This window comes from Misgurnus anguillicaudatus, chromosome 9, assembly GCF_027580225.2.
Source record: "Misgurnus anguillicaudatus chromosome 9, ASM2758022v2, whole genome shotgun sequence".
NCBI classification, from domain to species: Eukaryota; Metazoa; Chordata; class Actinopteri; order Cypriniformes; family Cobitidae; genus Misgurnus; species Misgurnus anguillicaudatus.
The window spans coordinates 8,346,946-8,362,694 of NC_073345.2; the positions used below are offsets into that span (position 1 = coordinate 8,346,946).

At 38.7% G+C, this 15,749-nt stretch overlaps 2 protein-coding genes across 3 annotated transcripts; both read right to left on the minus strand.

Annotated features, from left to right (window-relative positions):
- Nucleotides 1–280: 280 nt before the first annotated feature.
- LOC129424326 (protein ABHD15) lies at nucleotides 281–4,908 on the minus strand. The gene is made up of 2 exons (XM_055180939.2): nucleotides 1,577–4,908; nucleotides 281–1,372 (listed from the first exon to the last, which is right to left on the minus strand). The coding sequence occupies exons 1-2, from the start codon at nucleotides 2,482–2,484 to the stop codon at nucleotides 709–711; spliced, it is 1,572 nt and encodes a 523-aa protein (XP_055036914.2). The 5' UTR covers nucleotides 2,485–4,908; the 3' UTR covers nucleotides 281–708.
- A 2,576-nt stretch (nucleotides 4,909–7,484) lies between these two features.
- On the minus strand, nucleotides 7,485–15,370 carry LOC129424325 (uncharacterized). 2 transcript variants are annotated; one of them, XM_055180937.2, is made up of 3 exons: nucleotides 14,886–15,370; nucleotides 14,388–14,805; nucleotides 7,485–8,970 (listed from the first exon to the last, which is right to left on the minus strand). In XM_055180937.2, the coding sequence occupies exons 1-3, from the start codon at nucleotides 15,048–15,050 to the stop codon at nucleotides 7,610–7,612; spliced, it is 1,944 nt and encodes a 647-aa protein (XP_055036912.2). In that variant the 5' UTR covers nucleotides 15,051–15,370; the 3' UTR covers nucleotides 7,485–7,609. The 2 variants fall into 2 exon arrangements, with proteins under 2 accessions (XP_055036912.2, XP_055036913.2); XM_055180938.2 differs by having other exon boundaries at nucleotides 14,409–14,805; nucleotides 14,886–15,369.
- Nucleotides 15,371–15,749: the final 379 nt, after the last annotated feature.

A 15,749-nucleotide genomic window follows, 5' to 3' on the forward strand; every position in this document is an offset into this window, starting at 1 on the left:
GTGCCAAAGAAACAAAATAAACCAGGATTAACCAAGTCAAAGAAAATACTTATAAACTAACTAAAGATAAAAAACAAGATAAAAAGTCTTCAGGCCAGGTGTCATAAATAAACTACACTGCCTAAAAACATAAAACTTACACAGAGTGTCACATGTCTCTATACTAGTGTTCCACACATGGATTAACTCTTGTGGCAGGTGTATACCACGTGGTGTCCTACCTGTCCATTCTCGCCCCAACATAACTAGCAAAGCAAGTCAATGGTTTAAACCATAAAAAGAGGTTTTATCGATATTTTAATCATGTATAACAACACATATACTCACATTATGCAAAACAAAAGAGAGAGAGATTAAACACGATAACAAAACAAACAAGTGTAACCAAACTAAAATTAAGCAAGCGCCCTGATCTTGTCGGCACACGTGCTTATATAGGCTTTGACCTCCACAGCTGTTGGAGGAACTCTGCACTGTCATCACATCGAAAGCGATGATTGACAGATCCACGAACCACTAAACCCACATTACAATTGGCTAAAATGAAATGGTTGCGAGTGAGGGAAATAGAGAACATGCATCCACAAGGAAATAACAAAACGAAACATAAGAAGGAACATAACAGTTACAAATAATAACGACCTCACAGGCTCTGTGCTGTAGTAAGTCAATCCACTGTGCTTCTAGCACACCACCTGCTCCCCTCACTCAGCGAGTGTAGGACCTATTCCAAGTAAAATCCTCTCGCTCTTCCAGTGTAAATGTATCAGATGGAGTTGAGGTCTGACGTCTACGTGAACTTAAAACTGGCCTTTCCTTGCGTAGCAAGGTTGACCTTCTTTTAGGCAGCACAAAACTGGCGCTATGCCTGAGGCCATGGCCGCAGCACTGCGCATCATCCTTGAACACTTTCTTCTTCTCCTCCAACGCAAAGAAATCGGCCACAACACGAAAATATTCTAGCACTAAAGAATGGCTCCAAGAAGTAGTAGTTTCATGTTCATCCTCATGCATAAAGCCGCAGTGGCCTCCCTGCTCCGTCTGGACCAGCAGGAAGTAAGGGCTATTGTGAAAAAGTGTCTCGGATAAAGTGGAAAGAGGTGGCAGAAGGGGATCATCTTTGCTGCACAGACAGAGTATCGGGACTGCCACTTCATCTGCATCTCGCAATGGTTCATTCCTCTCCCAGTAACCTAACCAGTCAGGCTTCATTGATAACCTTGAATTGTCCTTTCTGATGTGGTTCATGGATTCTGACATTTTGTCATCTTGCTGCTTAACACTACAGAACATGAATTCCTCCATATCTCGCAGGGACTTGCAGCATAAAATTTTAGCAACATCCATCACAGAGCTCAATGCAGTGGCATACCTGTAGTAAGGGTCAAATGTTTAATTTCAAAGTGCTTGTATAGCCCTACACTCTAAAAATGCTGGGTTATTTTCAAGCCAGCATTGGGTCAAAAAGAGATTAATCCAGCCCTTTGGTTTGTAATTTACCCTATGCTGGGTTGTTTAAACCCAAAATGCTGGGTCAAATATAAACATTTTCTGGGTTTTCTGCATAACCACTTACCTGTTTATTTGAAACTTGCGGTAGATAAGGGCCATCCAGTGATACAGCCAAGGAAGTTTGCACTCGAACCATAGTTGCCCATGAAACACCGGAGAGATGCAAGCCGCAGCCATCAGGTAGGATGATGAACCACGTTCCCCCAGATATGACAGCAGCAAGCCTGATCCTGAGCCCTCACTTACTGCAAAAAGAGTTGAAGATGGGTGGTGACTCCGCAAATATACTACAGCCTGCATTAGGTCTGAGGGATCTCCAAACTCCTGGTAACGAGGAGTAGTAAGAGGGCAATCACCATGACCACGACGATTGAACACAACTGGGTAGAAACCCTGTTGCAAAGCCTCGTAGCACAACTTGAGCAAATGTGGCGTCACTCGGCCTAGAGCGTTGGGAATCAATATAATAATAGCTCGATTGCTAGTGTGGAGGCCTAGAACTTTTCCTCCAGGATGAAACTCTTTCTTGCGCTGATCTTGTTGGTTCATAAGACCAACAGCCCAGTCCAGGGCCACAATACCGCCATCCTGGAGAAGAAGGTGTTCCCTTGTAAAACGGATTCCTCTTTGCAGTTCAACACTTTCAGTGTTGGGCCACATGAAATTGGTGATTATCTGAAAGTGAGGGTCAGACTGAGGCCATCTTGCCAGTGGAGGCTGGGCTAAAGCAGAACAGTGCTTCTTCAGGTGGTTGGCAAGTGCCGTGGGTTTGCAAATCAGTTGTGGCTCCTTGCCTGATGCGGATATTGCAGGATAATGGAGTTTTAGAAGTCTACAGGTTATAATCCACATACAGCAACCCAACAGTTTAACAGCACCTTCGGCATGATAAAGAATCCAGTTATTTTGTAGAAGAACAGTCAATACGACCAACATCAGAGAAGGTATCAGGCAAAGAAATAAGTCCCACATTGCTGTCTCTTTGTTCCCAAACCTGTACCCAGAAAAAATAAATCCAGCTGTACTAGCACCAGGTTCATCAAGGAGGGGTTTGCTCGAATATTAAAAATCTAGATAGTAACAGTAACCATGTAGAAAAACCAATAAGATCCGCGATTCAAATGTTCTCTCTAACTCTCAATTGTGAGTTAGACTAAATGGACTTGCACCTCTTTGTCTACCCACTGCAAACATGTTTGATGTTTGCCCCCCCTTCAGAAATGATTAACATGTCAGATCCACACACAGTTATAGGAAGCAGTTCAAATACCATCCAATGGAACTAATGGAGTTTCTGACACTTGAGTCTCTGAAATTTAACAGATATTCCCACCTATTCCCATCAGAATCCACTTTCAAGTGCTGCAGAGGTGAAACGCATTGAAGAGTGACTATTTAACAGCCCAGATATTTAAATAGGTAAGAGACCTTGAGGATATTGCACCCAAACCAGTTCCCTTTGCTCCTTATATACTATATGTTCTTTCTGTATGGTAGTAACTGAATAATAAACACAAGGGGCAGGGGAATGAAGGGAACTGCTTGACATGTACAAAGTAAAAAGTGCACTAAAATATACTTAAAGTACACTTTATAACAGGCAAATAAAGATATTTTGATGTCTGAAACATGACAACAATAAACATGATTATGATTATATGTTGGTTTATGTGTGATCTTTCAGTAATGTCAGGTATTTTCTTAACAATGTTGTATATTTATAATGCAATGCTAATCGACTTATAGCTTTTAGCCTTTTGCAGTACACCATAAGTATATATTTTCAGTCTCATTATGTGATCTGATGCCACATCAGGTCACATATGGTTATTTAAAACACTTGACGTGTGTTACAAGAGAGTTTGGGAAAAAACATGGTTTTAATCTGATTATTTGTCTTGTTTTGATTTTTTGCTAAGCTAAAATGCTAGCTGGTCTGTATGCACCTGCTGTCAGTAGCGATCGTCGTGAGATGTGAGAAACTGGTTTCAGTGATCATTTTGAATGGTAAAGCTCATTTAATTTTTTCTTTTTCTAAGAAAGGCATTTGACACAAAGTCAAAGGCGGCAACGGAATCAGCAAGTACTAGAACCCATGTACCGATCTGATACCATTTTTTTAAACGACCAAGTTATTCCCACTATGGTTAACACTACAAGTCAGAACTTGTTTCGTCTTTGTTGCCACAAGCAACCACTGTTTAGAGCAGCTAAAAAAAAATGGAAACGCGCTAGCCGTACATCCGATGTATGGCAGTATTTCAGACTAGTAAAACGTCGACATGTCTCATGCAATGCTGCAATTTCGATGGGTGTCACAAGTATTAAAACGAGTAACTTAATATAACATTTAAAGACGCGTCACCCTGAAGAGCACAAAGGCTAGGGCAAAGAATAAGCTCTACTTTATAGACCCTTTTACAGCTCACGTGATCAAATAGCCTGCGCGCGCATTTAGGCAACAGAAGTGGTGTTGTTCCCCAGTGTTTCTAACGTGTTAGCAACTCAGAAAGTTTATTAAAACGGTTTCCCAGCATCAAAATGTCTGGTTGTTGCGTTTGGTTGCACTAATATAATATACTTATATACGTATATATGTATCTGACCACTTTATACTTGGTCATCTGCTAACGTCTCCTATCCACTCCACTATAGTACACGAATCTGGTAACTGTGTTAAAAAAGTTGATAAAGTCAACTGTTTAAAAATAACTTTCTCTGTCTGTGTTGCTTCACTGCTGAAGTCACCATTGTGTACAAACAGTAAAAGGGTCTATACTCAAATCTCTTAGTTCACTACATTGTGGCTGCACTCAGTTTTAATGTATTTTTTTCTGGACTTTTAAGTTTTAAAGAGAATATTTTCTTATATTATTCATATATAATGTGTTTTATATTCCTATATTTATTTTATGCACTGATTTTTAAACAGTTATATTTTAAAACTAAAATACCCCTTTAGCCTACAATGTTAGATTTGTGACTGCAAGTTTTTTTTCCAATTAAAGGCAGAGTGCACGATTTTTGAAAAACACTTTGGAAAAACGAGTTGGACCGAGTACCAAAACACACTTGAAGCCAATCAGCAGTAAGGGGTGTGCCTACTAACTGACATCGTTGCCTGGGTTGCGTATGTGTGGGGCGGGTCTATCAAAAGAAGGTCCAGATTCTATTTTATTGCATACGCATTTCTAGAAGTTTCCCTTTCAAACACAACATTTTGGAGAGGAGATTATTTAAATGATTAACGCAATGCGATTTACTAATAATTGCATGTGTGATATTATTAAATTTGGGGCATTATTACAACGAAAAAAGCATCTCTTAAATCAGTAATTCTCAAAGTGTGGTCCGCGGACCACAGGTGGTCCGCCAAACCCCCCCAGTGGTCCGCCCAAAGATGACCTAAACTAGGCAAGTGTTTTATACAAATGTCACTTATTTAAGTAGATTTTTAATTCACTTGCGAAACTGTGATATAAGTTCTTGCCTTTCTGTTTTAATAACATAAAAATGGATCGGTTGGCTAAACCAAAGAGGAGTCAAAATAAAAGATCAAGCATCAACTGAAAGCAGCTAAAATCCACAGATCTATTAGTTTTGTAATGTACTAGTTTTTGTTCATGTGTAAAATCCCTGTAATTTCAGTGATTTTGGACATTAAGCGGAATATTTTTTTTCCAGTATTTTATTGTTACCATTGTTACAACCATAGACTTCATATACCCACCACCTCAGTTTTACTATGTTTGATTGCATTTTTTCACATGTGCAGTTTGTTGTTCATATTAAGCTGCAACTCATTTCACATTTACTTTTTCAAATGAAATAAAATTCATATAATAATTTCTGAACATACCATTGCATTTGTTTTTAAAAAAATGTTTTTGACTTGAAACAGTTGCATATTAAACTTAAAGGAACACTATGTAAGAAATTTATATCAATTAATCATAAAATGTCCCTGATATGTCACTAGACATTAAGAAATCATTTTCATTTGAAATACTTATATCACTCACAACAGTGGTTTGGCCAGGATATTGTCATTAAAAAAGTGGAGTTGCAGCCCTCAACTGATGTTTATGTTGTCATTTTGTGAATTGGCCACCAGTTGATTGCAGTACCAGTTTTAGCCACTATTTTTGTTATTGCAATACCAGTTTTGGCCACAATCCTACATACTGTTCCTTTAAACTTAGCTTATCCTTACTATTTTGTTGTTTTTTGGGGGAGTGTTAGAGTGAGATTCTGTTAGGTGGTCCTCAGAAAAAAATTGGAAGATAAAGTGGTCTTTGGGCTGAAAAAGTTTGAGAAACACTGTCTTAAATCATGTTGTGCTTGAAATGGCTGCAATTGTTGCTGATAGGAGAAGGCATCATATGGCGCTTTTCCATTGCATTGTACCCCACGGTTTGGTTTGGGTCAGGTCGGGTCGAGTCAGCTCACCTCACTTTGGCTTGGTTAGCTTTTCCATCGAGTTTAGTAACACTTCACAGTGGGAGGGATTATAGGCATGTCGTTAAATTTGAACTGCAAACAAGGGAGAACGTTGTTGGAATGCTAAACATCCCCATACATTCATTTATTTTAGCCTGGTTCTACCAGACTCTCAATCATTTCATTTGTACAGAGAGTCAGGCCTCTCTCCATTGAGAAACGTTTACTTCCTTGTAGGCGGTTTCTCTGTTAAAGTTCAACACCATTGGATCTGCATAGAGTCACTCAGGATCATCCATATCCAATCACTAACGTGTGGTCGTGACGTATATATCATGCGCCGAAACCGGCCGGAAACAACAAGTCCGAATGATCAGAGGGTTGTTTAGAAAAGGATGTCCGTCAACGAGAGAGGCAGGTTTTGTTCATCGAATTTAAGAGTTCAAGGAACAATTGTAAATTCTAAATGTATATTTGACACTAAAGACAATGATGTTTTTAGTCAACTGTCGAAGCTGGGTCTAATCATTAACATGCCGCTCCGGTCGTTTCGGATCTGCCGCAAATGCTGTGCAGTGATCACTGGCCACCAACAAAACTTAGCAAACATTGTTCTTGCTCCGGGTTTAACTTCTGTATATTCTGCAGTTTTGCAACAACGGACCGAATAGCTTTTCTCACATCTTTCTCTGCTGCCATTACTGAACTACAACTCAAACTGACGCACAACGTCATCGTTCTCAGCCACTCCCTCTGTGCGCTAATTGTTCCTACAAAAATTTGATTTCTCGAAACGCTAGAATAGACCGAAATCCCAGACATAGTACTGAAGGAAAATGAAATTGAGTGCGTAGGAGGGCGCAGCCAGGCTACATTTATTTCTCAGTCCGCCACAAAATAAAAATTGACCACCACAAAGATGTTTGCAAATCGTGTTCACTACCTTTGTATCACATGACAGTTTCTGTACAAACACTGGTGGCGTCGTCAGTCGACGCGCTCCGCTGAACCTCATTTAAGTTGCATATACTCATATAATGCACACGTGCGTTGCGAATGTGCTGCTACAAACTGCAAGTCTGGAAAAAACTGTTATGGTGTCCTTGATTCTCAACCTGTGGATGTTTTTCATCGCTAAAAGGGAGTTTGGGAACTTACAGCAGAGCACAGAAGACAACATGTTTGCTCGAGACAACGCAAGCTAGCATGAAGGTAAAGCTAATCTTTACATTATAGCGATGACGCTAGTAGTGACGATTCTCTCAGACCAATCAGTGATCTACTGTGTTTTCACGTCACGTTTAGTATCAGCTCGGATCGCTTGGATCTCTAACTGAGGTGGTACGAAAAAAGTATTGGGTACTACGTACTGCACCTAATGGGAAAAGCTCCCAAAAGTAAGCCGACCCAAACTAAACCAAACCAAACCGCGGGGCACCATGCAATGGAAAAGCGCTAACAGAGTTCAAAGAGCACATGGAACAAGACAGATGATCTGTTTTACACGTAACAGTTTATTTAAAATGAAGCCATGTTTTTTGTTTATTTGCTGAAGTAAAAAAAGAGGAGACGCTAGGAGGAATCACACAATACCAGGTGTTTCAAAACTTGTTTTCAGTGTATGGCTTCGTTAGCTGGGATTTCACACCACACAATTTTAAAGGTGTTTCTTCTGATGATTCTGAAGTCTTTTATAATAAGCGAAACTCTCTTTACAGATGGAGCAGTGGAAAGGTTTCTTTCCAGTATGAATTCTCTCATGGACTTTTAAGTTACTTGAATGAGCAAAGGTCTTGTCACACTGAGAGCATTTGTAAGGTTTCTCACCGGTATGAACTCTGTGGTGATTCACTAAATTGTTCTGTCGATTAAAACTCATCCCACAGACACTACAGTGAAAAAGTTTTTCTCCTGTATGAACTCTCTGATGAACTTTGAAATAAGATAAAGTAGCGAAGCTCTTTTTACAGATGGAGCACTGGTAAGGTTTCTCTCCAGTATGAACTCTCTCATGGACTTTTAAGTAATTTGAAAACGCAAACGTCTTGCCACACCGAGAGCACTTAAAAGGTTTCTCACCTGTATGAGTTCTCTGGTGATTCACTAAATTATCATGTCGTTTAAAACTCATCCCACAGACACTACAGTGATAAAGCTTTTCTCCAGTGTGAAATCTCAGATGAACATTGAGATAAGATGAAGTAGAGAAGCTCTTTTCACAGTGAGAACATTGGTAAGGTTTCTCTCCAGTATGAACTCTCTTGTGGATTTTTAAGTAACTTGACCAAGCAAACGTCTTGTCACATTGAGAGCATTTGTAAGGTTTCTCTCCGGTATGAACTCTCAGGTGTGTCACTAAACTGTCATGTCGGGTATAACTCTTCCCACAGACACCACAGCGATGAGGTTTCTCTCCAGTGTGAACTCTCTCATGGCATACAAGATGAGATTTCTGACAGAACTGTTTATCACAGTGTGAACATTGATAGGGTTTCTGTTTTGAGTGAGTTTTCTGGTGTGATTTTAATGTACCTGAATCCCTAAAGGTTTTTCCACATTCACTGCACTCGTACGGTCTCTCATTGGTGTGTAAACGCATGTGTGTCTTCAGATTGACTTTTTGACTGAATCTCATCTCACAGTGAGGACACTCGTGTGGTTTTTCTCCTGTGTGAATTCTCTTATGAACGTCAAGGCTTCCTTTGGTGCTGAAGTAATAGCCACATTCAGTGCAGTAGAAAGGCTTTTCACCACTGTGTGTCCTCATGTGAGATACATTCTTCCCAAACTTCTTCTTCTCTCCGTGCTCTTTTGAATGATGAAGTTTCTTCTCTTGTAAGGTAGTAAAGCTGATCTTACATCTGGTGCAGTTGAAGAGTTTCTGTTCTGTGTGCTTTCTTCTTTCATGTCTCTTTAAATGTCTCTGTGAGCTGAATGTCTTTTCACGGGTGATACAGGAAAGAGTTTGTGCTGTCGGTCGCTCCTTTGATGTTGAGGATGATGAATCACTCTTCACATCTGACAGAAATATGATATACAATTCAATTCTCTTTACACTTTTATTTACACAAAGAATTGAGATTTGTTTTCTATATTCACACTGAGACTGTGAGTCCTGTTATTACAGCTGGGTCATTGCACATCAAATAAATCAATTTTTGGAAGCATAGTGGGCTGGGTGGTGTCCACCAAATTGGTATCGGATGATGTCTAGTGAAACATCACGATGAACAATGACATCGAACAAAAAAACATTCAATTTCATGTTTTAATCCTCTGACGTCTGCTCCTCATCACTCCTTAGTAGTCAGAGCTGCTTTAGAACGTGCCAAAATGAAGACGAAAATATCTACTGAAATTGAGAATGTTACTTTTTAACACTACTATGGTTACTATGCACAAATAAAAAAATGGGGAATAAAAATTAAGGAATGAATTAGATGTTTTTATACCACAGGCTGTTGAATGCTTTATTCTGATTGGTCAAGAAATGTTTGGGTGTTGATTATTTTTCTGTAAACTGCACACCTAACCTTTAAAATGTCTAAAAAATAGACACCAGCGCAATGTTTGTGGGAACCGTGGTATAAGATGAATAACTGACTCTGGTCCTTTGAATTATTTGAAATTATACCACGGGTCTGTTGAATGCTGCATTCTGATTGGCTGAGAAATGTTCTATGGGTGTTGATTATTTTTCTGTAAATCGCACACCTAACTTGTCAAATGTCTTAAAAATAGGCACCAGAGCAATGTTTGTGGTAACCGTGGTATAAGCGGAATAATTCACTCCGGTCCTTTGAATTATTTGAAAATAATGCACACCTGCGATGTAACGGCACTCCGCTTCGCGTCGTGCCGCATTGCCACCTTGGTGTGCATTATTTTCTTATAATTCAATGGCCCGTCGTCAATTATTCCTTACATAATGCACACCCAAGGTGTTAATGCGGCACGACGGCCCGTCGTCAATTATTCCTTACATATTTCATAGTCATTATTCATATTCCCAATTTTTATTTCGTGTATAGACACTAAAATATGAATATCCAGTCGTTGTTTGTTTTTTGCATTTTGGTTTAGTAACAAAAAAAATGAAACAAACTGTCTTTCTTTTCCCGGTTTTTGGATTCTTAATTCATTTTTTGTTTTGCTGTGTAACAAGTGCAAACCTATCGAGCATGAAAAATGACTTTATTTGAATAAATGATTAATTTATTTGTTTCTATATTTCTACATTTATTTATTTATTTTGTTTACATTTCTGTATTTATTTACACAATTATGAATTTATTCACTTATTTATACTCAAGTCGCTCTCACAGTGTACATTGCAGGACATAAATGTTCTGAAAGCAGTTATAAGCGGGTTTATATTTTTACAGATATTCTTTCTCAAGAAAACTATTTTACCGTTTCCTCCCTTTTTCTCACTTTATGTTACTGTTTTGCCCATTTACAGTAAGTCCACCTGGAAGGTGTGTCTGGACTAGGGATGAAAAATTTTCATGGGAATTAACAGGAATTAGTGGGAATAAACTTGGGATTTGCTTATAACAGGTAACTTAAATGTAGTTTAAAAAAAATCTTGCATCATAATTTTGTTTAAAACAACAAGATGTAATGCTTTTTCAATTGAATTTCTACCCTGCACATTCCTCAGTAATTGAGGCCACACCCCCTTCATGTACTTGCATTCTTCCATAACACGCACAGATCATTTCTTGAAGCCAGTAAATCAGACATCTAAATGTAAGCTAGCACTATTTCATTGAACATTTATGAGGCTAGCTATGATCATCTTTTACATTTTGCTAGCCAGTTTTTTTTTATCATACAGAATTTCTGTACCACCCAAAAGTTTGGACATTACTATTTTCAATGTTTTTGTTTCTATAAGTCTCTAATGCTCATCAAGCCTGCATTTATTTGATCATTCATATTAGAATGATTTCTAAAGGATTTTTGATCAAATAAATCCACGGCTTGATGAGCGCAAGTATCAGGATTCTTCAAAATTTTATAACCTTGCATGCATGTCTCACCAAACAAAATGTTAATAGTTAAAAGTTTTAAAGGTGAGGTGCACAATCTCTGAAAGCCAATGTTGATATTTGAAATCACATAAACAAACACGCCCCTACCCCAATAGAATCTGGTCGCATATGCGACCTTTTGAACTGCCGTTGCGACGGTAATTTTTAATGGGTCGCAAATGTGCTAACTAATGTTTTAGACAATATGCTATGATTTACTATAAGCATTAATTAAAACAGAAATGTGGATTTTAAGAATGCGTTTTATAACGTGCTCTTGAGCCTTCAACACGTTGGCTTCATTTTGCGTGAAAGCACGTCGTGTTTCCGTGTCTCTCCCTATGAGTGTGGGTTCGCGTGCTCTCTATTTCTCAATGAATTTGGTGCGACACGAAGCAAGCTCAGTGTCTTCCATGTTTCTGAACTTGAGCAGAGGTCTTTCTTCACCGAGGACGCGGGACCCGTATGGTTCCGGGTTTATATTTTAAATGGTCAGTCGGGTCTGGTTAGGACCTAGTTGAATTACTTTGGGTCCCAAGTCTGATTAATATTGTGTGTATAACCCGAGTCGATCGGAAAACGGCCATGAGCGCTACCGCGCTAAAGCTCGAGTGCAGTTTCAGCGTGCCTTCGGTTACTATGGTGATGGTTCTTGTTATGTCCACGCGATGCATTTTCTTTCTCACATTTTTTTAATAATCGTATTATTAATAAACCATATCTTTTCTAAAACCATATCCATATTTAAAAAGTTTGCATAGAGATTGTAGCAAAAAAGCAGTGCTAATGTCAAGCCCATTGCACTGAATGAGCAAAGCATAATCTGACCCGGGATATAAAAAACACAAAGCAATGTAAAGTCTGTCACCGGGACAGCAAGTAGACTTTTAAATCTGAAATAATGAGTGAATTAAGCTTTTTTTAATCGGCAAGGGAGAAATGGAAAGATAGAACATAAGCAGTTAAAGTGCCTATCTAATAGAAATTATAACCATTATAACATCAGTCACATTTATAATCTATAGACCTGCAATGTCTATTAATATACTATACATAGTATTGTATTATATTGAGTTTGATAAAAGGGGTCTACCTAATTGCTTCATATATCAGTGCAAAAACAGTAAGTGTTTTCGTGGTGCTTTGACAAACAGTGTCAGCTTTGTTAATGGCAAAGAAAGTTTGGGGTGGTTAGATTGATGAAATATAATGTGAAATTAATATAAATTTTTAATAAATCAAAGTATTGTGTTGTGTCACACATTATTAGTTCTTCGTCACATGTATAGTAGACCATTATTTGTCAGTGGGTAATGACTACCACCACAAGTAAATTTCAGATCTTTGGGAAACACTGCAACGTTTAAGAAAACAAGGCGGCATGTGGTTTAAAAGATGGCAAGTAAGATAAAAAGCATATCTGTATGCAATACAGTTTTATTATTGTTCATTATTTTCCAGAGCGCCTTAATATAACTTGAAAAAATATGTGCGACCAAATCATATTTTGCGCCAGTAACTGAAAAAGTTGGTAGCGCAAGTGCCACCAGTGGAAAAGGTTAGTGTAGTTCCCTGTTAGGTGTGTTCGAGATCATCCGGCGCTGCGCAGACCGATCAGCGAGGTTTGCCGCTTGCAGTCGAGGGAGGAACTGAAGACAGGGCCGTCAAGCCGGACAAATGTTGCTTTCTGTAGTGACGTGTGCGCCATGTTTCCTTGTTTTTAATTGCGAATGAAGTGAATTAGATGCTGAATTTGATAAAAACAAACCTTTTAATAAAAAGTTGCAACCAGAAACATTTTAAATTGAATATTTTAATTGCTGCTCATAGGGATGTGCATCGATGCATCGCGCTCCCATTAAAAAGACCTGTCTAAAATCGATTTGTGAATCGTAAGGCTCCGATTCAGCGTTTCATGCACAGCTTGTGCATGTACTACGGCTCCGTGATCAGTAGGAAGTCCTTATCAATCTAAAATCACTACAAGTTTGACTCGTTTATAACGTGCATTTAAAAAAGCAACACTCGTCAAACACAATCATTTAAAATATTCTTTATTATCATGAAAATACCTGAAACAATCTGAAGAACAGCGATATAAATATTCCTTTAGACATTTCCTGGAATAGTGTTTGGTATGCTTCTTCTTCGGTGGCACAAATTGTGATTCTAAGCGAGAGCGCCCCCTGGGTTTGGGATGTGGCTGCATTTCACCGTTATTCATTCAAATTCATTCATTGAGAAAACGCGCATTTGCCCGATTAATTGTCACAACCCTACTCATACTGTATATCCGAAAAATAACGTGAAACAATTAAAATACCAATAGAGTTTGTTATTTTCATTTTTATTTTATTACACGACACAATATAACAAATTTATGCATATTAACGTGTTTTTCCTGTTTTAAAACATGAATTTATAATGTTTATTAGTGGAACTAAAGGTTGGATTAAACTTGAAACGCATGTGATCGTTGTCATCAGTGAGGCAACCAATCACGAAGAGCTGTGTCGTCATCAGAACTCCGTGTAGCCGTTCTGGAGAGGCTGCACTGGCTGAGCTAGCCGGCTACTCTCGAAACGCTCTCGCGGTACTTTAAAACCATATGACACAGTCATGTGCCTTCAGCGCCAGCTTAAGTTGGACAAAATTACTAACCGGCATGCAGTGCTTCAAGTCAGCCGCCGATCGGTCTGCACAGCGCCGCACGAAGTCGAACACACCTAATGTCAGTTAGTAGACACTACCCTTACTGCTGATTGGCTACAAGTGTGTTTTGATACTCGGCGCTACTCCCTTTACCAAAGCGTTTTTCAAAAATCATGCACCCCGCCTTTAATTAGGAATATTTTTCAAAAATCCCCAGATTAAGTTTCCATGGAAAGTTTCCAGAAATTTTCATTTAATTTCACTCAAAAGCCAGAACTAATTTCGATTCAATTTTTAAGTTAAAATGACAAAATAAAGGTATGTCTCACACTTATAGTGTTTTTTCCAACAATGGCCACTAGTTGTCAATATTTGCTGCATACTCTTGTCATAAATAATAAATTACTGTCACCGCATTATTTTTACTGCAAAAAAATTGAAAGATGCATTATTAGAGCTTTCCAGTGATTTATAGTTTGTCGTGATTATTTTAGGTTTAGAGTAGGATTGGGTTATAAATGTACATTAAAACATTATTCTCACTCCATCATTCTTTTCTCAAAAAGTTCACTCTTATTGTTTTTAACGATATCTAGCTTGTCGAGATTATTTTTAGTTTCAAGTAGGCTATTATCGGTGTAATAGTTATGTAAATAATTTGACCACCTTCTTTTGATAGACCCATCAAGACGGCCCGCAAAAGGGGTTTAAAATGGTAAAAATACAACAATAATTAAGGAGACATACCTGACAGAATAAAATCATTACCGTCATTGTGATCGTCTTCATATTCATCTGGTGTGGGTTTTGTGTTAATCTTCATCATTAGGTTCCTGCAGTCGATGAGTTTGACTGAACACATCTTCACTGTGGTCTGCTGCTGTTCTTCAGCAGAATCCAGAGACTCTGTGGAGGTTTGATCATCCTGTAAGCCCTGATTACTGTCACACACTGTAGTGTCCTGAGTGTCTGTGGGCTTTGACTCAGTATAACAGAGTAAAGTGAGACTGAGCTCTGAGTCCTGTGTGTGTCTGGATTTCTCTTCAGAGAGTTTGGGGTCCAGCAGTGGCTGTGGTGTGCGGCTCTGATCTCTGCTCATCCACACTGAATCCAGACATCCATCACTCACATACACTGAAGATTCACAACAAACCATATCCTCAGTCTGACAAAACAACAACACACAGAGTAAGATTAATGATTTGATGTTGTCAAACAGCTAAAGAATGTTTAAGCTGTACAAACCTCTCTCTTCAGTCCTTCGTCTCCTCTTGATCTCAGCTTTGCCTCCAGTAACGCCACCTCTTTTTTCAGCTGAGAGATTTCTGTGATAAAATCATCAATATCCAGCATGGACAGATCAGTTCCTACTGATTTACAGCACATCTCATCCATCGGATCTCTCATCATTAACAAAAAAAATACACGGAGACAAGACTCTACACTCAGAATACACACTGGCCGTTTCTCAATCCGAAGGCAGCAGCCTCAGGAGACCGCACCCGCAGGCTGCACACGTCATCAAGACGGTCTTATTTCAAAATATTAACAATTATAAGGTTGACTATTATTTTTAGTTAAGCGTAAATTGTTGTAATATGCTTATGACTTGCGAATGTAATGCTCGGTTAACTTAAGTAAACCAGGCTTGATGACGTATGCAGCCTGCACATGCGAGCCCCGGAGGCCGCAGCCCCCGGACCGAGAAACGGCCACAAACACGTCACACTATGCGTCACACACGCGAGCTCGTCCTTCTTCTTCTTCTTCTTTTGACTTTTTATGGCGGATGGCAAACCAATTTATGGTGCATTTACCGCCACCAACTGGACTGGAGTGTGAAGCACTGGTAGGCCTATTATATTCTCATAAAAGTATATATATATATACATACACATCTTATAACTGCAATAGCGATTTGCACATATTATAGGTATAAGAAGGAAAAAACGGGTGGATAAAATAGTCAAACAAGTGCAGCTGAAGAAAGAAAATAAAGACAAAACCATCAAGCTTTTAAAATAAAAAATATACAAGATATTGCATATAATAAAGGAATTTAGCCCTGCTGCTAGTAAATGTACTATTTTTACACACAAATTTTCAAAT

What these genes read in the sequence shown, in the direction of transcription:
- LOC129424326 (XM_055180939.2), bottom strand. Translation starts at nt 2,484, where the DNA reads ATGTGGGACTTATTTCTTTGCCTGATACCTTCTCTGATGTTGGTCGTA. An exon ending in CGCAAGTTTCAAATAAACAG is followed by an intron (nt 1,373 to 1,576) that starts GTAAGTGGTTAT and finishes CCCTTACTACAG; the next exon opens with GTATGCCACTGCATTGAGCT.
- LOC129424325 (XM_055180937.2), bottom strand. Translation starts at nt 15,050, where the DNA reads ATGATGAGAGATCCGATGGATGAGATGTGCTGTAAATCAGTAGGAACT. An exon ending in ACGAAGGACTGAAGAGAGAG is followed by an intron (nt 14,806 to 14,885) that starts GTTTGTACAGCT and finishes TTGTTTTGTCAG; the next exon opens with ACTGAGGATATGGTTTGTTG. An exon ending in TAATGATTTTATTCTGTCAG is followed by an intron (nt 8,971 to 14,387) that starts GTATGTCTCCTT and finishes TATTTCTGTCAG; the next exon opens with ATGTGAAGAGTGATTCATCA.